Below are 26,328 nucleotides of genomic sequence, written 5' to 3' on the forward strand. Positions count from 1 at the left end.
ACCATGTTAAAAAAAAATTTTTTTAAGTAGACCCAAATATATTTTTAAGTAAAAGGTATTTTCTTCCCCCCAAATTGGAAATATTATTTTTTAAATTCCAGAATTGACTTTTCTCCAGTGAATCAGCGAGACCCTAAGTAGCAATTCTAAGTAGATAAATCTGATAGATAATAATGTCTCATATCATACTCCTTTTTGTTATTAAGGTGCCATACAAAAACCATGAAAATTACATATAGAAATCAGGAATTATTGTCTGCTAGTTTCTTTAATTTTGTAAAACTGGAGTTTCACTGTAATAATTCAGTTTTACCTACCATCTTATGTGTGTGCTATCCTGAATTTTCTGAACCTTTACTATTCAGCACTGCTATAATATCTATAATCTTTATATCTTGTTCCACAACTTCTTTTCCCTGTGTGTTCATTCCTTAGCAGTCATGAGTTTCAAGTTGTCATATATCTCTTGCGTTTGGTGGGAAAACACCTTGAACACACATAGTACCCAGACTGTCCCTAGATCACATCCTGAAGTTCAGTTGCCTCCCTGATGTCTCCACTGGCCTACCCTTGGGTTAACTCTCACTCACCGGGAGCAAAAGTGATATATCATCATGTATATGTGGTTGGTAAATCACCTCTGACTCTTTGCTACCCTATGGACTATAGCACACCAGGCTCCTCAGTCAGTGGAATTCTCCAGGCAAGAATACTGGAGTGGGTTGTCATGCCCTCCAGAGGATCTTCCCAACCCAGGTATGGAACCGGTGCTCGTCTCCTACTTTGGCAGGCAGGTTCTTTACCATTAGTGCCACCTGGGAAGCCCCTCATCATGTATGGATTGTAGTGTAATCCGCAGAAGTTTTTCTGCTAGGTTTGGATAATGTTTCAGGTGGGAAGAGGTTAGCGAGCGCTGTGCACTGGCTTGTTTTATTGAGGCTGGTATAAACATTATGAGTTTTTTTTTTTTTTTTTTTTTTTACAGCAGCACTATCCAATAGACCTACCTGCAGTGATGGAAATGTTTATATCAGCTCTGTGCCATATGTAAGCCACTGAGCATTTGAAATGGACCTAGTATTATTAAGTAAGTGCATTTTTAAGTTTAATTTAGATAGCTGTGTGTAGCTATTGATTCCATTATTAGACAGCACAGTTTTAGACCATGCCTTTCCTATGTAATCTTTTCCAGACAGGTAGTGAACCTCTGTCTATAACAAAACAAATGTCTCTCAGTCTCCACTCTCATTTGTCTCATCTCTATTTCCTCACCTCTTGTTTACTTCTGTAGTCTGACTTCTGCTCCTGCCACAGAAATATCAGGGATAAGCTCTGAGTATAACCAAGTGACTGATGTCTGACAATGGGTTGTTACTTCTCTCTCATCCTTCTTTAGCTTCTGAGTCACCCTTGTCCTGAGTTTCCTCTTTCTCTCTGACCTATTGGTTAATTCCTTTGAATAGTATGTTTACTGAGTGTCTGCTACATGCCAGGAGTTTGTTTGTATGTAGCTTATAGTCTGTGGTGTCATTTAATAAATTGGTAATATTCAACCTAATCAACTCAGAAATATGTTTTACCTTGCAACTTGGTATATATATATATATATATATATATATATATGTAAATATATTCATAACAAAAGTTTCAAAAGAATTTCAATTTTCAAAAGAAGATTTTTGTTTGTGGTTGCAATAGGTCTTTGTTGCTGTGCATAGGCTTTCTCTAGTTTCAGCAAGAGGGGGCTACTTTTCCTTGAAGTATGCAGGCTTCTCATTTCAGTGGCTTCTCTTGTTGCGGCGCATGGGCTCTGGGTGCATGGGCTTCAGTAGTTGCGTCATGCAGGTTCATTAGTTGTGGCACAGGGGCCCAGTTGCCCCATGGCGTGTGGAATCTTGCTAGAGGTGAAGTGAAGTCACTCAGTCGTGTCTGACTCTTTGCAACCCCATGGACTGTAGTCCACCAGGCTCCCCCATCCATGGGATTCTCCAGGCAAGAATACTGGAGTGGGTTGCCATTTCCTTCTCCAGGGGATCTTCCTGACCCAGGGATCGAACCCAGGTCTCCCGCATTGCAGGCAGACGCTTTAACCTCTGAGCCACCAGGGGATTCAAATCCATGTGCCCTGCATTTGCAGGTGGACTTCAAACCACTGGACCACCCAGGAAAGCCCAGGAAAAGGTCTTTACTTAATATGCAAAGCGTATTAATATTTGTTTTACTGTTTTCTTTTTAAATGCTGGTGAAGACCTATTCTGTTAATTTCATGAGCCACTCACAGTTTGGAAATCCTGCCCTAAATGTCAGTTCTTCCCAGGCCCTGATACTAGCCTCTGACCTTCTTATGTAGCCTAATTTCTCTGAAAGCCCTCACCCAAGTACATGGCTCTCCTACCCATGACTACTGCTCCTTCCTTGCAACTCTGTCTCTACCTAGAATCCCCACAGATCAGATTCTGAGATCCAGCAGCTTCTCAAACCAATGGCCAGCCCATGGCTGCCTCTCACTCACTGCGCACGAGTCTGATGCCATCCCCTTTTCCCAAATCCTGCTACTTCTCCTATATTTAGTTGGTTGGTGAATAATTTTAATCATCAACCTATTTACTCCAAACCTAGATTACATCCTAAATGAATCCCACTGTCTTCACTCAGCATCACATTAAGTATCTCAGTATCTGGAGAAGAGACACCTTCTCTCCATTTCATTGCCATTGCTTCAGCTTAGAACCTCCTCACCTCCCATATAGATAATATACTCAAGAATCTTCTAAATTAGCTCTATAGAGTAGAGCTTGGAGCAATGATAACTAATTTCTGTATCCACACTGTTCAGTATAGTAGCCACTAGCCAGGTGAGGGGTGCTTGAGAACTTAAAATGTGGCCAGTGCAACTGAGAAACTGAAATTTTAATTTAAATTTCGATAGCCATATGTGATTAATGACTACTACATTGGACAGCACAATTTCAATGTTCTCCCCATTACAAGTGTACCCCCTTCCAGTCCCTGACACAAATAACTAACCCCTGTTGTCTAATGAATGAAATATAAAAATATGAAAGTCATATAAAGATGTCAGTAACACCACCAATTACTAGGTAGTATCACAAGTCATCTATTTCTCAATGAAGTAAAGTTTTCTCATAAATTACTTTTAATTTCTTCAAATACTGCTACCTTCATGTTTAAAAACTACCCTTTTTTAGTTTGTTTTTTTCACCAATAGAAACTACCTTCTATGTTGATTTTTTTCTTACTATAAGTCAAATACTTAATAAATAACACCATCAATTGCTAATTGAATGTTTTAGTTGACTGATGTGTAGTGATAGAAAGCAGATCAGTAGTTGCCTAGGGGAGTGGTGGATTACAAAGTGGCACACAGAAACCTGTGGGTAGTGGATGTGTTCTCTATCTTGATTGTTGTGAGGATATAATTTGTGTGTCAGAAGTTTTCAAACCATACATTTCAATATCTGAAATTTTGTATGTCAATTATAAAGCAGTTTTATTTATTTTTTTTAAATCTGGCTGAATACTTGCTGCTCTTAGAAATACATAGTGTAGAGGACCCGGAAGTGAGGGTGTGCGAGGCCTCTCTGGAAGTTGTCCCGGGTGTTTGCCACCGGAGCTCCGGGTCGAGAGGACGGGGTCCCGCTGCCGGGAGAATCCTCCACTGCCGCCGGTGCCCGGAGCCCAGCCCTTTCCTATCCTAACCCAAAAAAAAAAAAAGAAATACATAGTGTAGCGTCCACTAATACAGATAGATAAAAGGGAGAGCCTTAACTCAAATCCCAGAATTATTTCTACCCTTGTTAAATCTACTGGGTCTTCCAGAAGTAAATTATTTTCCCTGACTTGCTTATATCACTTGACAAAAAAAACATCAAACACTTATGCAATGTTTATTTTGTACCAGGCACCAAGTTCTGAGTAGTTTATGTCTATTCATTTGATCCTCATGACAACCAACTGAGGTATATTGTACCTCCATTTTTACAATTGAGGGACTAGAGGTTAAATAACTTGATCGAGTTTAGCAGAGAGTTGGAGAGAACAGATTGGAAAGCCAGGTTGGAACAGATAGGAAAGGGCATTAATGTCCTATCAGGAGAGTAAATTTTATGTAATGGTTAATACAAACCTTTGACAGTTTTTTATTAGGAGTATGACACAGCCAGAGATTATTTTAGGGAAATTCACCTGGCAGTTCACAGCTGTATTCCCCAGTGTTTAGAACACCACTTGGCATATGGTAGGCCCTCCATAAATATCTTGAATATTTATGGAACCATGTTGGGAGTTGTCCCATTTATTGATATAAATTTGTAGGGAAAGACAAACATTTGGATTCAATATTTTCAAACTGACAAATAATGCCCATAACTTCATTCTTGACCTTCTAACTTTCTCTCACTACATTCATTATTATGGTTCCAATTATCATTTCCATCTATAATGACTCCCATAAGAAACAAAAATATAGCTTCCTGTATTTCCCTTCATTGTTTGAGTTCTTCCCTCCATAGCTACACAAAAGAAAGTTATGTAATCCAACTCTCTTTCACATGACAGTGTGTCAAACCTGTGCACAGTCATCATGTACAGGTTTCTCTTTTCCAGGTTAAATAGTCTCAGCCCATTCAATCATGTATTGTATCTGTCACCATCTTAGTTACCCCTCTGGAACTGACCAGTGTCACTTAAACACATGACATCAATACTGACCAATGAGTCCAGAAATATCCTAATTAGTCCATTTCCTTGTCTTGAAAAGCTTTGGAATTATCCTCAGATGGTAAAGAATCTGTCTGCCTTGCAGGAGACCTGGGTTCAATCCCCGGGTGGGGAAGATCCCCTAGGGAAGAGCATGGCAACCCACTCCAGTTTCTTGCATGGAGAATCCCATGGACAGAGGAACCTGGGAGACCACAGCACGTGGACTCACACAGAGTCAGACACAAATGAAGTGACTTAGCATAGCACACAGTCATCCTCAACACAGTGCTACCTTAAAATGTATGGTACCTTACGTCAGGCACATTTTTCATTTCTGCATCTGCCGCCTCTGTTCCTTCTGGTTCAGGCTGTCATCACCCTAGGCCTGTGTCTGTTTTCCACTTCCTTGCATCCTGCTGCCAGACATGTACTCCCTAATCCATGCTGCTCTACATGTATCAGCAGACATTCATTGAGTATTTGTGATGAGCAGGCCCTGTGCTCATGCTTCAGGGCATTGTTTTCAGGGCAAAGCCTTTCTCTTAACGATGGGGAAGAAGGGCATTCCAGCATAGGCATCTCCAGGTATATGGAGATGGCATTTCACTAAACTTTTAAAAATGGGTGGAATTCAAAGTAGAGTTGAATAGCATTCCAAAACCACCAGAACCTAGGGGGAGATGCATGGAATAGATTCTTCTTCGTATCCTTCCAAAAGAACCAACCTTGCTGACACTTGATCTCAGACTTCTAGACTCCAGAACTGTGAGAAAATAAATTTCTGTTGCTTAATCCACTCGGTTTGTGGTACTTTGTTAGAACTACCCTAGAAAACTAATACAAGCCCCAAACTAGAAATAACCTAAATGTTAATCAACTTTATTTAGTGGAACAGGTAAATAAATATAGTATACTTACACAATGGAATACTATACAGCAACAAAAGTGAACTAACCACAACCACACTTAACAATATGAATAAACCTTACATGTAAAGTTAAGCAAAATGAATCAGATTCCAAAAGGGCACCTATAATATGATTCTATGTATCAATGAAAAGTGTAAGTGTTAGTTGCTCAGTTGTACAGGACTCTTTGTGACCCTATGGACTGTAGGCCACCAGACTTCTCTGTCCATGGAATTCTCCAGGAAAGAATACTGGAAGATTCCCTTCTCCAGGGGATCTTTCCCACCCAGGGAAAACCCCACCTGGGTCTCCTGCATTGCAGGCAGATTTTTACTGTCTGAGCCACCAGGGAAGTCCAAACTATAAATTAGCCAAAACTAATTTATGTTCTCAGAATTATGGTTACTCTTTACATGGGAGGAGAGACAAAAAATGAGCCAAAGGGTTTTGGGGGATTCTGGAAATATTCCATTTCTTTTTATTTTGAAATATTCCATTTCTTAATACGAATGCTGGTTGCATGGGTTTATTCAGTTGTTAACAAGCAATGGGAAGGGCTTGAAGGATCTAAGTGTACACAAACGACCGCACAGTTGCACTTTCTCACACACTAGCAAAGTAATTCTCAAAATTCTCCAAGCCAGGCTTCAACAGTATGTGAACCAAGAAATTCCAGATGTTCAAGCTGGATTTAGAAAAGGCAGAGAAAGCAGAGATCAAATTGCCAACATTCACTGGATTGTAGAGAAAACAAGGACATTACAGAAAAACATCTGCTTTATTGACTACACCAAAGCCTTTGACTGTGTGGATCATTAACAAACTGTGCAAATTCTTCAAGAGATGGGAATACCAGACCACCTTACCTGCCTCCTGAGAAATCTGTGTGCAGGTCAAGAAGCAACAGTTAGAACCAGATATGGAACAATGGACTGGTTTCAAATTGGGAAAGGAATACGTCAAGCCTGTATATTGTCTCCCTGTCTTTTTAACTTACATGCAGAGTATATCATGTGAAATGCCAGGCTGGATGAAGCACAAGCTGGAATCAAGATCGCCAGGATCAATAACCACAGATATGCAGGTGACACCACCCTTATGGCAGAAAGCAAAGAACTAAAGAACCTCTTGATGAAACTGAAAGAGGAGAGTGAAAAAATTGGCTTAAAATTAAACATTCAAAAAACTAAGATCATGGCATCCAGTCCCATCACTTCATGGCAAATAGATGGGGAAACAATGGAAATGGTGACAGACTTTATTTTTGGGGGCTCCAAAATCACTGCAGATGGTGACTGCAGCCATGAAATTAAAAGACGCTTGCTCCTTGGAAGAAAAGCTTTGACAAACCTAGACAGCATATTAAAAAGTAGAGACGTTACTTTGCCGACAAAGGTCCATCTAGTCAAAGCTGTGGTTTTTCCAGTAGTCGTGTATGGATGTGAGAGTTGGAGTATAAAGAAAGCTGAGCACCGAAGAATTGATGCTTTTGAACTGGTGTTGGAGAAGACTCTTGAGTGTCCTTTGGACTGCAGGGAGATCAAACTAGTCAATCCTCAAGGAAATCAGTCCTGAATATTCATTGGAGAGACTGATGCTAAAGCTTCAATACTTTGGCCACCTGATACTAAGAACTGAATTGTTGGAAAAGACCCTGATGCTGGGAAAGATTGAAGGCAGGAGGAGAAGCAGACAAGAGAAGATAAGATGGTTGGATAGCATCACCGACGTGATTGACGTGAGTTTGAGCAAGCTCCAGGAGTTGGTGATGGACAGGGAAGCCTGGCGTGCTGCAGTCCATGAGGTCGCAAAGTGTTGGACACGACTAAGCGACTGAACTGAGCAGAGGAGAGGGGCAGAAGCTCTGGATGGGTGACAAGATATGTGGCACTAAGTGACCATGAAAGGAAGATTAGAACTGGTAAAGAATGATCCTGAGTGGCATCGTCCGGAGCCTGATAGGCAGCCCTGAGGGCAGAGGGTCACATTCCCAAATGCTTTTCTGGAAAACAACAATAACAGCACTTCTCAGTGGAACAAGACATTGAACAGAGAGCTCAGCCAGTATGCTTTTGTAGAGATAACTGGAAAGCCGTCTAGGAGTACCCCCCAATATTGGTAGTGCAATATTGGACGGGTCATCAATTCCTTGGCAGGGCTGTGGCAGGGATTAAGGTAACAGGTATCAAGTGTGGCCTCTTGGTAAGAAGTCATTAGCTAACTAACGGGACTTTCGGGCGGTGGCCCCCAAGGTCACTCCACCTCGGGGCACCCCTAGCCAGGCTGCGGCACCTGCGGGGATATCTTTCTGCGTCCACGCCTGCCCCTGTGAACCGCAGAAACACAAAAGTATACACCCGGACTCCGCCACTAGGCCCTGAGGCTGTGCACGGGGCTCAGAGCCCTTTCCTCTTGATTGGGCGGGAAGAGACCCCGGTGGGACGTAGGCAAAGAAGGAGGCAGGGATTGGTTGAGCCCAGGAAGAAGGTGGGGCCTTGACACGGAGGGAGGTGGACCGGGAGTCTCCTGGGGCTCCGTCTATTGGTCCCGCCCCCTTACTGGAATTCTGCCCCGTGCTGCTAAGGCCGAACCGTTAGTGGAGCCGTCTTACGTCTCGTAGTTTTCCCAGCAACCGGTGACGCACCGGCATGAGGCAGGCCACTGGCCAACCCGGGAGAGCGGGGCTGGAGCCTGATCCTCAATCCCGCGGCACCTCCCAGTTCCCCCCACTAGGCCGCCCCGCGCTCCTTCCCTCCTTTCCCCGCCCCAGTCCCGCAGTCCGGGAGGCGGGGGTCAGCGACCCAGCTGAGTGGGAGCCGCGCGGTGTCCGAGGAGCCAGTCGGCGACCGGTGAGGGGACCGAGGGGCGGGGGGGAGGGCTGGCGCGGGGCAGCGATCCCCAATTGTCGCCCGGCTTTTTCACTCAGCTTCGGGCGGCCAGCGTCTGCCGCCGTGAAGAACGCCTCCGTAGCAACTAGTGACGCAGAGGCCCAGCGGAGTAAGGGATTGGCCGGCCCGTGTCCGCTGCTGCCGCGCGGCCTGCTCCTCCCAGGCCTTCCCTCCATCTGTCCTCGCCAGTCTAACCGCTGTGACCTTCGTTGCTGGCGGCCACACGACGCAAATATCGCCAGGCTGAGTCCGAATAAAAGGGCAGCGGCAGCCTCCGGGTCCCGACCATATTAAACGCCCCCTACTCTACACTACGTTTTTGGTGCCCTGTCTTGCCCTTCGCGTGGGCTGGCTCCTAGGGCAAAGAGTTGAGGTGGGCCCAGGGATGGGAAATTTCGTCCAAGGAGAATCTGACCAGCAACTCATGAAGAAAACTAACTGAGGCGCCCGGGATTGGCTGCGCTGCGGAGAGGGGCCGGGGAAGGCGACCTGCTCAGGTGCGGCGTTCCTCATTCCTCGAATAGTTGTTTTCAGCTCCCGTTAAGTACTAGACACCAAGCCTTAAAATGAGTAATCAACGTCACTACTTACTCTAAGCCCACGGTGTTTGTCGAGGGTCTGCGAAAGCGCCACGCTTCTCTAATCCCATTAAGTAGGGTTCTTTGCGGGGTTGGGGAGCAGTCGGGGAGGGGAAGGACTTAAAGGTTTTGCAGAACGTTTAGGATGCTTACCAGGTAGGAGTCAAACCCCTTTTTCAGAGTTCCTCAAAACTGTCCTGGGAAGAGTAAATCCTAAAAACTCAGCAACTGCCGTTCTCAGACTTTACACCTACCTCTTTTCATAGGAGACGTTATAATAGTTTCCTCTACTGAGTTTTCTCAGGCAGGAGTGTTAGGCACACGACTTCCCTGTCCAAGGTCACACAGCCAGCCATGGAAGACCCAGAACTTGGATACTTGCCTCTCTAGTTCCCCTACAGAGGTTGCAGTTCCCACTTAGTAAACCAAGGCAGAGTATTTGCAGTGTATGCAGTGGATAGGGCTATGGAGGATAAGATGACTAGAGAGAGGCACTCTCCTCCAGGAACCTAATGCTTGAAAGAATAGCATTCCAGATTAATACATCATTTTTAAAAAGCATTAGGTGCCTTATGTGTGCCCAACTTCTTGCTAGGCCCAGGAAGAATGCGAACCACCTTATAGTCCTTCCCCTCATCCCGCTTCTGGGCTCCTCTGGCTCTTCTGAGCTGTAGTCTTGCCCGTGTGTCAAAGGAATATAGAGAATAAACTGTACTGCTGTGTTCTCTCCTTGTCAACATACATACCTTCTCCACACTTCCCAGATTTCACAGAAAAAATCTTTGTGGAAAAAAGTTGCAAATGAATCCGCTTGGATCATGATCAGGCTTGGGCAGTTGAGGGGAAGAGGGAACTGTCGTTTCTGTTTCCACCAGTTCTTTAAACATATCTGGATCTGAACGGACTGGATCTGAAGCTGGAAGAGACAAGGTCTTTTAAAATACTGGACCTTGTTTCTGTTAAGGGAAAGAGGGAAGTGAGGAGTGGCCACTTTGCTGCTCTGGATTTCATACCTCATCCTCACTTAGAAAAGAGACTGAAACCTTTCCGAGTGGACTGGGAATCAGTCTTTAATGTTACTTTTACTGACTATTCAGAGTAAAGCCAAGGAGGGGGCTGGAGGAGTGGAGGTGCTCAGTAGGATTTCTGCGGAGGGATTATTGGGGCTGAGTACTGAATGAAGAAGGGAAAGGGCTTTCAGGTAGAAAGACCTACAACTGGAAAAGACCCATATTAGGCTCCAGAGGGCAAGGGAAACTTCTCCATCCATCCAATTCCTCCCCCCTCCTCCTCCCAGCCGTGAAAAGTGTATCATTTGCCTCTTAATGGATGTAAAATTTCGTCTGCCTCTAGGGGTATCTCAGAGTCCTTGAGACTACACTTTCATTAAGCCTGGGGCAACAGAACAGACTTTAGAGCTGGGACTAGGGTGGAGTTTAAGTATATAGAGAGAGGCCAGCAGAAGAATCTTCTCTCCCAAATGCAGCTACCACTCTCCAAACCTCTTCTAAGGCCAACAGTTTCCTTTCTCATTACCAGGATTGCAAAGAATCGAATGCAAGGCACAAGTGAGCCCCAGTCCCATGGCAGCCTGTGAGGTCGCCTGGGACTTCCTGATCTGCTACCATCAACTGGCCGGGGCCAGAAGGGTTGGAGACTATCAGGGAGAATCAGACAAGCCTCCTGGCCTGCCATCCCTTCCCTGTCCCTGGACCCACTTGCCGCCCGAGTGGCTCTAGAAAAGCTCACACCGCAGGGGAACCTTAGGTCACACAGGGGTGCCCAGTAGTACCCACCTCAAAGGACTGGTAGGAGGAGGAAAGTGGTACATACGAGAGCAATTCCATATTGATGCTAGTAACAACTAGGAAAGTAGCAGTAACAACTAGGAGAGTAGCTTTGCACTAGTCACAACCCCAAGTCCCAAACAGATCTACATGGCACTATAGCTATTCACTTTCCCAAAGAGCAGATGGACCCTCTGGAGCGTGTGACCAGAGCCCTTCATCTTAGGAGATGAGAAGAGTGGCCATCTTCTCTGGTTCTAAGGGTCCGGGAAGTTAGTGACCTTTCCATGCAGTCCCCTCCAGGGATTGTGAGGTGGGGTAGCCTCCCTTTGTATGTGTTCCAAGCCATTTGGCCACATTTGTAATCATCACTTGTCTTAAAAACAGGTGAAATAAATTATAAAATATATTTCATTATTTCACTTAACCCAATACATCTAAAATTTTATTTCAACATACAGTATTAAACATTATTCATGAGATATTTTGCATTCTTTTTCATACTAAGTCTTTGAAGTTAGGACCGTACTCGACCCTTATAGCACATCTCATTTGGAACCAACCATATTTCAAGTTTCAGTTGCCTCATGTCGCTTGTGGCACAGCTGAGGCAGCCCTCAAACCCACATCTGCATCCAACTCTGGTTGAAAGAGTCTTCACAATGCCCCAGAAATGTTGGCCTGGCAGAAAAGATAACCAGGGAGGAAAATCTTTATTCTGACTGAAGAGTACAACTCAGAAGAAAAAGAACTACACATCTCTCACAGAAGATTGTTAGTAAATGTACCAAATCCTGATTTAGTCCAACACTCATGTGAACCATTAGATATGACGTGAAATGCTGGCAATATCTATTAAGAAACAAATACGTTTTGTGGTAAACGAAACTCAGAAATGTATTGTGATGTTAAGTTTTGCCATTAGCTTATCTTCTTAGTACTTGTCTTTTATTAGTTACATATAATAAATCTGTACGTATTAAATGCTTAAAAGCTACTAAAATTGAACAACTATGATTTTTTGTAAATTCACACATAATTATCCCCTTCCCTCTTTAAAGCCTCCCTCATACTTATTTTTTTCCCGAAAGTCAAAGAAATTTGGTGGTATAACACTTCAAAATTCAATCAGGAAAATGATGGTTAGGACAGTCTGGAAATTGTTCTGTTGGCAGGGTAATACTTTTTTTTTTTTTTTTCCAGATTTTCTTCCAGGCATAGACCCTTTCCTTCAAGGGCAAGCTCCAGTATGGGGTAAGGTGAACAGAAGTGAAACTTGAAGGATACACCCTGACACTCAAGCACCAAACCTGCACCCTAGACCGGGGTCTCTTATTCCATGTCTGTAATGGGGGAAAATGGTATCTTTGTTTATGTCATTTATGTGTGTGTGTTTATGTTTGTGCATTTGTCTTACTTTCCTTGGACATGTACCCTTGAAAGTGGTAGCCTGGTAGAGGGTTCAATCCCAGAAATTTGGCCTGAGAGGTGCCAGGGTCTCCAGAGATACTCAGGTGAGGGGGAACACTCACTAGGACATAAGCCCTGCTTTCCTTGGCATTTGGGATCAACCACTGACCCTTGAGAGGTTTTATTCACATGAGAGCAAACATTCCTTTGATTTTGACCAGTTAGAATCAGCAACCCAAGCAAGTGTCTGGGCTGAAAACTCCTTCTGGAAGAACCAAGAGACTCCCTCTAAAGTTTGCTCTCAGGTCTGCAGAGGTCTCTTGCTCCTAATTACAGACTTTGTTTAAAACTCTTTGAATAAGATGACCAGGATTTAAAATATTCCAGTGCACCCCTCCCTGACCCCATCTCCAAAAACAAGTATGGGCTGGGGCAAGCTGGGGGGATGTCATAGATGAAACATAATTTAGAATGTAAATAAATGCTGAAGGTGAGTGAGTAATCTGTGATATTCTTCTTGTTAAGTTTTTTATACTTGAAAATATCTGTTTAAAAAATACTTCTCTTTCAGGAAATGTTCCCTTCTTCTTTCTTCCTGCATCTATCCTCTCTGCTCAGTTTAAAATCACATTGTTCCTCTTATTTTATCCCTCCTGCAGGGCTCAGCACACCCTGCTCCAGAGGCACAGAGAGAAAACATCCTACATCAGCCACTCCTGCCCAATAGTACGGAGGGGAGCAGAAGCTTCAGAGCCCACTCCTGCAGGTCTGTAGCTTTAAAGCCTTCTTTAAATTGAGTCCATTTGCATCCAGAAGATTAGAACCCCATCTGTGGGGTGTTTTAACCACAGCTCTGGAAATTTAGAGTTGCCATCTGCTGATAAGAAAATGACTGATGACTATTGTTTACTTCCTATCTCTGATCTGTTGGGTGACATGGCTGTAGTTGATAGTGACTACACCTGTCTCCCATGTCCCACTGAACTGAACTGGGGACAGAGCCGTGGGTCTTGAGGCAGTCAGTGGTGAGGCCAGCCAGGTTAGGAGAGCAGCCCCATTTGTGCTTTAGATAGAGGGCACAGGAAGTTCTGTGCACAAATGCTGATCCTGCTCATGGACAGCCAACTGGGCCAACTTGTCAGAAGGATTCAGGGATACCATTTGAGATAAAGAGAATAGCAGAGCAGATTTCATCCCCATAAAGGGGCTTCTTTGCTACTTCAGGTTCTCAGATCCTTGGAGCTGGGGTAATGAGGAAAGTCTCCAGAATGTTTGCAAACAACTTGGATGCCCTGACAATTAGAAAGGATTTTCCTTCTTCCTTCCTCGCCCTCCCTAGAAATTTGAAAGGCACTTCTTCAATAATGGGTTGCCCTTGTGGCTCAGCTGGTAAAGAATCTGCCTGCAATGTGAGAGACCTGGTTTGATCCCTGGGTTGGGAAGATCCCCTGGAGAAGGGAAAGGCTTCACACTCCAGTATTCTGGCCTGGAGAATTCCATGGACTACAGTCCATGGAGTCGCAAAGAGTCGTACATGACTGAGCGACTTTCACTTCACTTTCATTAATAATACCATCAACTTTTGATAATATTCTTTTACCCCTTTCCTGGGTCCTGAGTTGCTTCACTTTCTCAAAGTTAGGCCAGGGAACTTGAGACTGTGCCCTGGCGTGGAGTGACTGCTTATCAGGTGCTATCCAAAGCCAAGGAGCAAGACTTCAGTTTTCTCAAATACCTTCCTTTGCTCAGGTCCCAGCCATTCCTGAGCCTGTTGCCCTAGCTGCTGCTGCTTGAGGGGGTTATGCTTCACCACTTCCAGTCTAGGCCTGGCTCAGTTAACATTGGTTACTCAGGAAATCCTGAGTCTTTGGAAGAAGGCTTTGATTGGTTTAGGCCTAGGGGACTTCTCATTGCCCATCCCTCCTTGGTCATTTCCTAGTGCATCACCAGGCCAGGATCCCTGGTCCAAAGCTTTAAAACAAGCTGGACACTCTTCCTCTTCTGAGCACTGTACTGGAGGCAAACTTCCCTCTGAGTCCCTCCTGCCCTTCCTAGTGGCACAAGGACACACCCCTCCCTGGCCTATATTTCTCAGACTCCCGTGGTTTTGCCTCCTCTCTTGGAGAATGGAATTCAGGGATGACCTAACTGAGGGAGCTACAGAAAACAGGGAGCCTGTGCTTGACCCTCCATTCCCCAAGGTGTAGCTGTCATAGATGTTGCTGGAGCTCACAATTACCTTCTCTCTGCAGGGCTCATGATACATGGTAAACCTGGCTGCAGCCCACCTCTGAAACAGCCACAGCACCTGCCATGAGAGAAGGAACCCTGGAATCTACAAACCAATTTTCCAGGCCTCTCTCCCTTCCCTTTGCTACTGCTCCCTTTCTATGCCTTAAAAATAACTCAGATGGAGAAGGTGGACTCCAGAGTGTGAGTGGCACTCTGCACGCTGAGGGCTCCCGACTTGGCCCTCACCATGTTCGCTGCCTCAGAGGTGGCAGCGGGCAGACCTTATGGGTGCAGTGAGTGTGGCAAGAGCTTCCGCTACAGTTCAGTGCTGCTGCGGCATGAGCGCGTCCACAGTCGTGACAGCAGCTTCCGCTGCCTAGAGTGTGGCGAGCGATGCGCAGAGGCCTCTGACCTCCGTGCACATAGACGCGCTCACGCGGGCCAGACGCTCTACATCTGCAGTGAGTGTGGCCAGAGCTTCCGCCACAGCGGCCGCCTTGACCTGCACCAGAGCGTACACAGGCGGCGCATCCGCTCCTGCCGCTGCCGAGCTTGTGGCGGATGCTTTCCACACCTCCCGGCTCTGTTACTGCACCGGCGCCGCTGGCACCCTCCCGAGAGGCCCCACCGCTGTCCGCTGTGCCCTCGAGCCTTCCGCCAGAGCGCGCTGCGCTTCCACCTGGCACGGGCGCACCCATGGGGAACACCTACCGTGCCTGCTGACACCCTCCACCGCTGCACACAGTGCTCGCGGGCCTTCCGCAGCGTCGCTGGACTTCGGAGCCATTTGCGTGTTCATGCAGCCAGGAGCCCCAGTGACTCCACACTTCGGCAGCCAGGTGCTCCGGACACACACCAGTGTGGTGTGTGTGGCAAGAGCTTTGGCAAGAGTTCCACACTAACGCGACACCTGCAGACGCACTCGGGTGAGAAACCTTTCAAATGCCCGGAGTGCGGCAAGGGCTTCTTGGAGAGTGCCACACTGGTGCGCCATCAGCGCACACACACGGGCGAGAAGCCTTACGCCTGCAGCGACTGCGGGCGACGCTTCAGTGAGAGCTCCACGCTGCTGCGCCATCGACGCAGCCATCAGGGAGAGCGGCCACATGCCTGTGCCACATGTGGCAAGGGCTTTGGGCAGCGCTCTGACCTGGTGGTGCACCAGCGCATCCACACAGGTGAGAGGCCCTTCCCATGTACTGAGTGCGGCCGCTGCTTCAGCGACCGCTCAGACCTCACGAAGCACAGGCGCACACACACAGGTGAGAAACCCTACCGCTGTGAGTTGTGCGGCAAGTGCTTCACATGCATCTCCAACCTCAATGTGCACCGGCGCAACCATGCTGGCCACAAGCCCCACAAGTGCCCTGAATGTGGCAAGGCCTTCAGTGTGGGTTCCAAGCTGGCACTGCACCGCAAGACGCACCTGGGCGAGCGGCCAGCGGAATGTGCGGAGTGTGGCAAATGTTTTAGCCACAGCCGCTCCCTGTCACAGCACCAGCGAGCTCACAGGCGTGCTCGTGCCTCCACTGCTCCTGCTGCCGCTGCCACTCAGCCCAAGGCAGGCACTGCACTCATCGTTGCTGGGCAAGCAGGACAGGAAAAGCCAGGGCTTTTTTTGTCTCAGTTGAGAGAGACTTGTTGAGACTTCTCTGGGGTGGGCTAGACAAGCACTCATACAATGCCACAGGGACGGTGGGACAACTCGCAGACAGAGGTCTGTGGAAAGACAGCATGGCCTATCACCTTTCTCCATCTCTCTTGGTAGAACTAAACCTGGCTTCTCACCGCACCCCTACGTCTATGTCGCTTGTCAGCTCCTTGCCTGTCCTCAGCCCTTCCTTCTTCCCCTCTGAGGTGTAGGTTTAGGGAAAACCTCTCAGACCCCACGAGTAGAACAGCATCCAAGTATTGATGTTTCACATCCCTGCTGCTGTGCTCTCAGGTCTTGCCTGTCTTCCCATCATTGTTCTGTCTTCTCTTATTCCATCTCCTTTTTGCAGCCTGAGTCCCCTCTACCTTTTCTTTCTGGGTACTTTTGGTATCCTATCTCTTCAGGTAATGACTATAGATGTGGCTAGAGTCACATCCCACCAGTGGTCTTCTTGCCTCTTCCTTTCACTTGGCTGTTAGTCTCTTGCTGCTTTTTCCCTCAGCTTCTGAGAGATAGGAAATTTGCAGAGAAATAGTGGGAGAGCTCACTTTTCTGAAAGATATCTCCACATCAGAAGCACTCAGAGAAGTGCTTCACAGCATGTAAAGGTGGGCATGAGCCCTCAGCATGGCTGCCCACCTGTCTCATGGGACAGACCTGTTGGTGTACAGATCAGGGTGCTTCTCAGGATAGTGTTCTCCAGGTAGGGGACAATAGCCTGGGACCTGAGTCAAGACCACATGGGTCCACAAAGCTAGGCACTGCCAAGTGGAGTGAGAATGCTATGTACAAATCACGCTTGGAACCATAGGAAAACAGCTCCACAGAGGCCACAGTGCAGGGCTGAAAATTCCCTGGAATTGGCCTTTTTTTTTTCTTGCAGGTGGTGAAATAAAGAATTGTTTGAGTTCTAGATGCCAAGAGCTCCCTTTGTTAAACCTGAGGCTGCTGTATTCACAGACACCAAGTCACCCAAGAAACAGGACCTTTCAAAAATCAAGGTCTCTGGTCCCTTCCCAGGCTACATCAGCAACCGTGGATGTATAGCCCCCTCATTTTTTTCACTGGAAGGCAAGACTCTTCAGGGGCCCCTATACATCTGGTTGTCTTGGTTAACAAAGAATAGAAATGTGGCCCCGAGTCACATACCTCTAATCCTTCTCCAGCCCATCCCTCTGGAATGACCTAGTGATCACACCCTGCCTTGCTTGAAGGCAAGAGTGTGTGTGACTCTCCACAGAAAAAAGGGAAGCCCCAAAGTGAATTGGAAAAGAAAGCTGGGTCCTCACAGTGAGGGCAAGTGGGGGACTGCACTTAGGGTACACTCAGGCACATTCCAGCAGAGCCTGTTTCTAAAAGAATCAAGATTTCTGTACCTCAGGTGCCAAAATACTCACTCTGCCCGCACAGGTCTATGTAAAATACTGGGTTTATTCTGTCCTTTAGGAAGACTCAAGTAGCCTGGCTCCCCTAAAATCTGGTCTTGCCCCTGCCCTGCATTCCCCATCACCCTAGTTCCTGGACACCAGGCATCTTGCCCTTCTTGCTCCTTTCCAGTCCCTGGGACCTGGATCCCCAAATTCTGAGGAATGCTCGCTGCTAAGGGAGCAGAATGGGAGCCTGAGGAGCCAGAGTGGACCTGGATCCTTCACTGGCCCCCAGGGATGCAGAGGCCAAGATGCTGGAACAGGACTCCACTGGACCGGATAGTTCTTGTGGGGCCAGGAGCAAGGCCGGGTGGCTTTTGCTGCGATGAGCTGCAACACTGTCGGGCTTCTCAAAGCGCTTGCCGCAGAACTCACAGGGGAATCGCAAGGCAGCCACCGTCTCTGCATGCTTGCGCCGGTGCCAATTCAGGGATGCCTTCTGGCGGCAGGTAAACCCGCAGATCTCACACCTAAACCAGGGGGAGAAGAGTGAGGGCAGGTGCCTCAGCCCATCTTGACCTCCCCAGGGGCTCCTCCTGGTCCCAGCTTCCCAGGTGTCCTTCCAGCACCTCCCCACTTCACCCCACACCAGGCTCCCTTCCCCACACTCACTGTAGGGGTTTCTCTCCAGTGTGGATGCGCCGGTGGATGACCAAGTTGCTGCTGGTGCGGAAAGACCGGGCGCAGAACTCACAAATGTAGTCTCGGGTGTCTGTGGGCACACAGGGGATAGCCAAGCATCCATCCCCAAACTGAGGCCCTCCTTGGCCCACCCCTTCCAGTCCTCCAAAGGAGTACTGTCCCTATTTAGTCTGCATGTCACTCCTCCCAGCCCCACAACAGTGCCCTGTGACCTGACAGACACCCTGTGGGTATCAAGAGCCAATCCCCTCTCCTTTCTCCCTGAACCTGACCGCCAGCCTGGTACATTTCTCCTACACTTCCTGCAGCAGCGGAGATAGCCATCCTTTTCAATGCATCCTGTAGTCTTCTGCCCAACCACTGCTCTGTATACCCTGCCATCAGACCACACACACATGTACCTACAGCCTTCATCCCCATCACTAACTTGCACTCCACACAACTCCTGCTCCAGGCTCTCTCCTCAGTCACTACAACTGGTGTCAATTTGTTCTCTACATGTCCAGCCCTCCACTCTCCTGGTTCCCAGACCCTCACTAACCTGGCCCCCCTACACTCCTCAGCCACCACTCCCAGGTTATGCACCATCACTGCCCCATGTAGAAATCACAATTTCAAGCATCCTAGTTCCAGTCACATCCTTTGTCCTGTTACAGTAATCCTACAACTCCAGGCTGCCAGTTCAGTGGCCCACTGTCTCCCTGCCTTCTCTGACCAGTCCATTTCCAAGGCATCTTCATGGCCTTCCTTCACTTTACCTGTCTCTCTCTTCCTTAGCTATATTTTCCTGGTTAAAACCCAACTCAGGATAAATACAACACTTGGTTGCTCCAGGCCTGCACATACATGTGTGTTGAGCAGGGCAGACAACCTACAACTCCCCACTACCCCACCTTGGGCTCTACTTTCATACACAACTGCAAGCCTCGAGCCTCCCCACTGCCCTGCCACAGTACCTCTGCATCTCCTTGGTCAGTTCACTCCCACTTTCTAGAGTCCAGAAGGGCATTTTCCACATGACCTCCTCTTTCTACCAACCTCACTCAACAATGACCTCATTTTATAAGTCACCCAGAAGAAAAGAGCCAGGAAAGAAGGCCCACATCCTCCCCTCACCTAATCCACCAGGCAACTTGCTTTCTGTGCCCATATATGTGAATAGTCCCTGCTTCCCTGTGGCTGCCTTCCAACTGTGCCCAGACACACCCCCTCCTCACTGACTTGAGGTTGCCCAACCCTGGCATCAGCAAGCCTTTCCTCTCTGTGGGATCATCTCTGTAGGATCCTGCCCTCCAGCTTATACCTACTCCTCTGCTTGCCTTCACAGCAAAACTCCAAAGAGTTGTCCGTACTTACTATCTTCACTTCCTCAGCTCCTCTCTGCTCCAGACCCACCCACTGCTGGCTGTTATCTCCCTTGTTACATGCCATTTTGTCATCTGGTCAAGGATAGCTTTCCACTACCCTGTCTGGTGGCCTGTCCACATCCTCATCTCACACAGTTCGGCAGCACTGGCATAGGTCACCCCTCCCTCCTCCCTAGAGTGCTTTCTCCACTTGGCTCCTCGGATACTGCTCTTCAGCTGCCTCCCTGGCCCCTCTGTAGCTGACCTTCCCACCTGCCCTGCTCAGACCTCTTCTCTACCTATGTTCACTCTCTCCCTGTAGAAACACTCCACCCACAGCTCTAAACACCACCCAAGTGCTCATGATGAACAAGTTTTCTTTTTTACCCAACATCTCTGAACTTCAGATTCATGTTTTCTGGGACACCTGATTAGCATGTCCCAAATAAAATGTCATGTCCCTTTCCTGAAACCTTGCTTCTCTGTCATTTTCAGGGAATCACATCACCTTCTACCCAGTTGCTCAGGTTCAAATCTTTTTCCAAGTCTTCCCTGACTCTACAGTCCTACCCATGGACAATCTGTTCTACCCACAGTAGCCCTGGCTCCATCTTCACTCGTCAGTCTCCAGCCACTTCTCACCAACTCGACTGTCCAGGTCGTCATTACTGTGCTGCACATTTCTGCGGTCCCTCTATTCTTCACATGGCTGTCACAGTGCTCCTTTTAAAATCAGTTGTGTCCCTCCCTCCAACATACTGGTGCCCATCACATGTGGCCAGAAGCCAAGCCATCATGAAGATGGTCTTGGAGGCCTCTACCACCTATTTGACCTCTCTTCCTTCCTTTCTAACCTTGTGTCTTACTCTCCATTCCTGGATCATGCTTGGAGATGCCAGTTTAGGGTCCTCTCATGAGCTGCTTGTGGGTGTGGCTAAGCCTCCATTCTCTCTTCACTTAGGTCTTTGCTCAAAGCACTTTTCACAGCTCTTGTGGCCCAGTGCCAGTAGTGTGGACATCTTACAAGGTGAGTACTGCCTGCTTTATTCACTGCCAAATCCCAGCACTTAGAACAGTTTAAAGCAGGCAAGATCTCAACAAAAAGAGAGGGCAGGATGAGTGTGTGAATGAAGAGTTATCCCAGAGCAATGTGACAAAACCTGCAGATAAGAGGTGATGGGCCTCATGGGGAAGGTGAAGGTACCCACAGGGGGAGGTGACAGGACCCACAGTGGGGAGATGAGAAGGCATTTATACCACTCACCACTGTGCAGCTTCACATGCTCCTTCAGGTGTTTCTTAAAGTTGAAGGACTTCCCACAGGCTGGCTCTGGGCAGGAGAAGGACTTTTGGTGGATGTGCTGGTATTTCTTGTGGTGCTAGGGAAGGAAGCACATGGCTTTCTCAGGGAGACCACCAGAGCTGACCCAGCAGGCAGGCTCTTCTGCCCTCTTCCTTAACAATTCTTGTCACTGCCTCACCTATAGTCCAGTCCTCACCTATACGTGAGCACCCCAATCCCATCCCTTCCTGATCCCACCCTGTCCTTACTCTGCCCTGCCCTCAAGTTCTATTATCTCACCTCCTTGTCACCTCACCCTGCAATGCCCAGTTCCCTGAACAAAATGCAGTTCTGCTGACATTCCTGGTTCCCTAACTATATATTTGCCATCTGCCAGGGATGGGAACACATTTTAGGTGGTTATGATTATTCTCCTTGATATCAATATCAATGCCCAACAGTGTCTCTCAGATGGCCTACATTTTACTAATAGCTCACCATGGGGTTATATAATTTTCTCCTAAATGTGCTTTGGAAACACGCACTCTCTCAATTTGGAACACTTTTAAGGGTAGTGTGTTCTTCAACCTTAACTCCCCAAGTATTTCTAGGAATATTTCTCTTTTTATCTGGTCTAATTTTCACATTCTGGCTCACTAAGCTGCATGAGCTTGTTCCCTTTCTCCATAATCCCATTTCCCCATATTTAAACTACTGCTGGGAGCTACTTCAGTCTCCTTCATTAACAGAATCAAATATGTCTGACCAGCCCTGCTGTTCTTATCAAAAGCCTAGAGCTTTGCAACCACATGGGGACCTTCCCCTTCTCCCAAATCCCATCCACCCAGGCCTCACCATCCCTCTGGTCTAGGGTCCCCCAGCCTCAGAACCCTGTGAGAGCTCTCGCTGAGTGTGGGGCTTGGACTCTTCCCGCTCTGTGCCTCACCTCTCCTGTAGTAAGGCTGAGGACAAGACTGTCCTTCTAGTGCAGGACCACCCACATAAGCCAGCAGAGCAAGGCAGTCCAATAGACTGAGGAACCCTAGCACCAGGACACACTAATGAGAAGCCTTGGGCAATGCTTAATCTTTCTGTGTTCCTTGTTTTCCTCATCAGAAAAGCAAGAATAGTATCAGCGCCCACTCCACAAGAATGTTGAGAAGATCAAAAGACTCAACACATATCAAGTACTTAGAACAGTCACTAGCACCTCAAAAGCCTGAGGAATGCCACCATTATCTCCATGTGGTCAACAGAGGGCCTGTGCAACAAGCAGTAGTGGCAGCAGCTGTGCACCTGAGGCTTGGTGTCCTGCCTTATCTACCAGTCATCTGGATTAGTGATTATAACTGTAGGCAAGCTCTGCACATCCATCCCAACCCTTCTCTCCCTGGCTCTGAATTCCCCCCACACCCCAGGTTTCTTTACCTCAGTTTCTCCTTCAGCCCTCCTCCTCCACCCATGAGGCTACACAGAATCCAACCTGTACCCCTCACATCCTCACATTCAAATACTGCCGGTTCGAGAAGATCCTTCCACAGCCAGGGAAGTCACAGGGCAGCAGCTCTCTTTTGGCAGCTTTCCTGAGGAAGGAAAACAGGAAGCGGGAGGACTTGTGCAGGCTCTCCTCCACCTCCCTCCTCACCCTTCCCTACCAGGGCCCCTTTCCCCAGTCCTACCTAATTCTCTTGGGGCCAATCTGAGCAGTGTCCTCATCCCATGCCGAGGCCAGAGCAGACTGAGCCTGATTCCCAGGGCTATGGGCAGCAAAGAGGGAGCAGAGGGCCTCGAGGGAGGGCCATGTCCCAGGATGCCCCTGCCCTCTGTCTCAGCCATCAGGTTACCTGGCCAGGGGCTCAGTCTGCTGGTCTGCTTGAGGGGTCCCCCTGAGCTCTGGCTGGATCCTGACTTCTACAGGCCTGGGAGCTCCAGAACCCAATGAGGATGCTGATGAGGATGGCGAAGCAAGAGGAGCTGGGACAGCTGCAGGGGCCGGGGCTATCTCCCCATCCTTAAGTGCATGGGTGACAGGGGAAGGGGGTGGTTTGGGGACATCTGGCTCACTGCTGAAAGGAGAATGAAGAGGAGGAGGGCATTATCTCATGGATCCTCAGCCAGCCCCAGCCCAACCCCAATCCCTAAATTGCAAAGATCCCAAACTCACTTTCCACCCAGTTCAAAATCTCTAATTCTTTCTGCCTTCCCCAAAGCCTACCCTGCCCTCTCCACCAACAAGCCACTCCCTGAAGTCTGCAAAGCAAAGCTCCAAGAGCCCCCTGCCCCAGCCACCCCCACCCTGCCCCGCAACTAGCCCACTCTGTTCAGAATCCTCCCTCAGCCCCAACTTGCTCATCTGGGGAGGAGCTGTAGGTCCAGGGACTAGCATCACTGAGCATTTCCTCTTCATCCTCCTCTTCCTCTTCCCCATCTTCTCCGAGGGATGGGAAGGTCTCCGGTGGGGGTCCCGCCCCCCTGCAGGTCCAAGGAAGGCAAGTGTGAAGTCCTGCTCCCTCACTTCCATTGTCCACCCAGGTCTATCTTGTCCCCCGCTGTTCCCCAACCCCAGACTCACCTGGGCATCCTGGCCTCCTGAGCCCTCTCATCACAGTTAGATTCCAAACCTGTTGGCATGGGTAGGGTCAAAAGGGAAGGAATTCTGTACTGGAGGGATGAGGACAGGTGAAGTTCTAAGGCCTGAAGTGGTGGGAAGACTTAGGAAGAAGGAAGAGGGGGAACAGGCTACTGGAGTGGGAGGGATTGTTTGATTTTAGACATGGTACATTTCACATGGCCCAAAAAAAGAAACAAGTATAAAAAGGTACACTGTGAAAAGTCTCCTTTCCAATCTGTATTCCAGCCACCTCAGTCTTCCTATAGGTAACCTGTTTTCCTATATGCCCTTCCAGAAATTTTTATACATTCATAAGTACATACAAATAAATTCCTTTTTTCTCTTATTTATCCACCAGTGGTAACATACAATACATCCAATTCTGTATTCTGCTTTTCATACCTAAAAATATATTGAGGATATATTTCCTTATCAGCAGAGTTTTTCCACTGAGAAAGGATAATTTTTGAAGAATGGGATTCTGAGTTTCAGAATAGGGTTCTGAGTTCCCCTCTTTTTTTCTCCATAACTCTTCTTTCCCCCAGCCTACCTGCAGGCTCCTGCCCACTCTTGGCCTCTGGGCACCAGCTCCTCTCATCAGTACTTGGAAGAGGGGTCAGATTTGGCTCCTCTGGAGATTTGGGGCCTGAAGAGGGGCCCCAGGAGAAGGTGTGGCCAGCTGAACACTCCCACACAAGCCCCCCATCTTGGCCCCCAGGTCCCCGCAGCCCAGGAACCAGGCTGCACTCCCGGCTGTGAGCGTGAGATAGAAGCACCAGATACTGCAGTCCCTTGGGGGCCACAGGCTCAGGACCTAGAGCAGTAAAGGCAACAGTCAAGGGTGAGCTGGGAGGCCCTCTCATCTCATCCTGGAGAGCCACATTCAGACAGCCCTGTACCCCAACCCCCTACTCCCTTCTCCACAGGTGGCCCCTCTCAGCTGTCCAACTCCCCCCATCTCTTCCCAAACTCACTCAAGGCTCCCTCTGATCCAGTCCCCATAGGGAGGGTATTTCTAGGTCACACCACTCCCTGTTGCCCCCTCTTCCCTCTCTGGCTCCTAATTCTCTACCCCAAGCCATTCCCTACCCACCTGCACAAAGCACACAGCCTGAAGAAGTGTACCTGCCAGGGGGACAAGAGGCAGGTCAAGTGAGGGCCCATGTGACCAACTGCCCTCAGCTCTAGCCACTCACACACTTAAGGGGTCCTCTATCCTCTGGGAACCAAGAGGTGGGGGAAGACCGTGGGAGGTCACAAACCACACTGGCCTTGCTTCTGAAATGAGAAATCTGCCAGTGGGAAGGAGCAGCAGGACTATACTTGGTGTCGGGGACAGGGGATGGGTAAGGTGCTGGGTGTCGTAGCCTGGGTCCCCTCCCTCAGAACCCCTGACCCGGGCCCTAACCGGTCCAACAGGAACTTGGCCAGCTGCGAGTGCAAGGAGAAGCCCAGCTGCTCCTTGAGGAGGCACCACTGTTCCATATGGCCACCCAGGCGGATGCGGCACTTGCTTCGGCGTGCATCCAGCTGCCGCCGCTTCTCCCGCCGCCTGCGGGACGCGTCCGCAGGGGAGGCCGCCATGAGTACCAGGGCCTGCGGGGTGGAGGAGATGCTGATCGGATACGGGTCCAGAGGCCCCGGAGGAGATGCTGATCGGATACGGGTCCAGAGGCCCCAACTCCACCCTTTGCCGGGGCCTCAGTTTCCTCATCGGTGAACTGGGCAGAACCAAACCACTGCAACAGCATTCGCCACCACCGGGTCCAAACCACATCTGCTTACCTGTCAGGGCGTGTAAACTAGTGCTAGGCGGTGGGTATCGTGGGGGTGGGAGGTAAGGGGACAGCATCAAAGTCAGAATGGCCTGATACCCGGCACACTGAAGTGCAGAACTGGAGCTATGGGGTAAGAAAATTTCAACTAGAGCGGGGTAAAGGGTAAGGTAACAGTTTTATATTGAAAAAGGCCTGAGTCTTTACTGGTAAATGAGGGAAGAAGTCGTTTGCACTGGAAGAGCTCCTCACAGTTGGGACGACTTGGGTAGAGCCGGGGCGGGGGGCGGGGGGAGGGGCGGGGGTCTGGAGGGCACCCCCCCACTCCGTTCTGGGCCGCCCCACTGAACACTCACACTGCGTCGGATGGACCAATTCCTAAGGCAGCTCCCCGGCCGCCCAGAGCTCCCGCCGCGACCCACCCCCACCCCGGCCTTACCTGAGCGCCCCCACCCGCCCTCATCCCGACTGCGCCTGCGCCTCCCCCGTGTCGCGCGCAGGCCCGGAGAGCGGCGGGAGGACAGGGGCCCACCTCGCGCGCGCCGCCGGTGTTTCTCTTTTAAGAGGAACCCGTCCCCCTTCGCGTCGGTGACTCCAGCCTGGAACTGGCGCCGGGGTTTGGGGGAAGGGGAGAGTCGAAGGCTGCCTGCGCGCGCCTGCGCATTGGCCACTCAGCGCAACGCCTGCTGGGAGCCGTGGTTCCCATACAAACTGCTCACGCTCCTGGCTGAACAGTGCAAAGGCTATAGAAGGGTCGCTGCCCCGGCGAGCTCCTGTGTTTGGTGGCCGAAGGCTTAGGGAAATGGAGTCCATAGGCCCTCCTCCCGTGCGCCGACCCCAACCCCTTCAAACAGCCCAGGGATGTGGCCTCTGCAACTGTTCCTACTTTGTAGTTTATCTTTTATTCTCCCTCCCAATTCCCTGTTCTCCGACAGAAGTGACCTGGAGAAGGGAATGGCAACCCACTCCACTATTCTTGCCTGGAGAATCCCATGGACAGAGGAGCCTGGTAGCCTGCAATCCATGGGGTCGCACAGAGTCAGACATGACTGAAGTGACTGAACAC

The 26,328-nt window shown here is 48.9% G+C and overlaps 2 protein-coding genes across 16 annotated transcripts; one reads left to right on the forward strand and one right to left on the reverse strand.

Annotated features, from left to right (window-relative positions):
* Positions 1-985: 985 nt before the first annotated feature.
* ZNF672 (zinc finger protein 672) lies at positions 986-17,092 on the forward strand. 6 transcript variants are annotated; one of them, XM_005209250.5, is made up of 4 exons: positions 8,339-8,479; positions 12,087-12,137; positions 12,953-13,059; positions 14,546-17,092. In XM_005209250.5, the coding sequence occupies exon 4, from the start codon at positions 14,773-14,775 to the stop codon at positions 16,168-16,170; it is 1,398 nt and encodes a 465-aa protein (XP_005209307.1). In that variant the 5' UTR covers positions 8,339-8,479; positions 12,087-12,137; positions 12,953-13,059; positions 14,546-14,772; the 3' UTR covers positions 16,171-17,092. The 6 variants fall into 6 exon arrangements, with proteins under 6 accessions (XP_059744695.1, XP_005209307.1, XP_024850853.1 ...); XM_005209249.5 differs by having other exon boundaries at positions 8,394-9,015; XM_059888712.1 differs by lacking the exons at positions 8,339-8,479; positions 12,087-12,137 and adding an exon at positions 986-1,087.
* Positions 17,093-17,590: 498 nt separating this feature from the next.
* ZNF692 (zinc finger protein 692) lies at positions 17,591-25,911 on the reverse strand. 10 transcript variants are annotated; one of them, XM_005209244.5, is made up of 12 exons: positions 25,795-25,885; positions 24,896-25,083; positions 24,581-24,612; positions 24,038-24,301; positions 23,449-23,497; positions 23,226-23,348; positions 22,721-22,942; positions 22,556-22,633; positions 22,381-22,459; positions 20,859-20,973; positions 18,219-18,318; positions 17,591-18,076 (listed from the first exon to the last, which is right to left on the reverse strand). In XM_005209244.5, exons 2-12 carry the CDS (start codon positions 25,069-25,071, stop codon positions 17,779-17,781), a joined length of 1,536 nt encoding a protein of 511 aa, XP_005209301.2. In that variant the 5' UTR covers positions 25,072-25,083; positions 25,795-25,885; the 3' UTR covers positions 17,591-17,778.
* Positions 25,912-26,328: the final 417 nt, after the last annotated feature.

This window comes from Bos taurus, chromosome 7 (genome assembly GCF_002263795.3).
Source record: "Bos taurus isolate L1 Dominette 01449 registration number 42190680 breed Hereford chromosome 7, ARS-UCD2.0, whole genome shotgun sequence".
NCBI classification, from domain to species: domain Eukaryota; kingdom Metazoa; phylum Chordata; class Mammalia; order Artiodactyla; family Bovidae; genus Bos; species Bos taurus.

What these genes read in the sequence shown, in the direction of transcription:
- ZNF672 (XM_059888712.1), top strand. Translation starts at nt 14,773, where the DNA reads ATGTTCGCTGCCTCAGAGGTGGCAGCGGGCAGACCTTATGGGTGCAGT.
- ZNF692 (XM_059888025.1), bottom strand. Translation starts at nt 25,238, where the DNA reads ATGCTGTTGCAGTGGTTTGGTTCTGCCCAGTTCACCGATGAGGAAACT. An exon ending in GAGTGGGCAGGAGCCTGCAG is followed by an intron (nt 23,498 to 24,037) that starts GTAGGCTGGGGG and finishes CCATGCCAACAG; the next exon opens with GTTTGGAATCTAACTGTGAT. An exon ending in CAGGAGGCCAGGATGCCCAG is followed by an intron (nt 23,349 to 23,448) that starts GTGAGTCTGGGG and finishes TTGGACCTGCAG; the next exon opens with GGGGGCGGGACCCCCACCGG.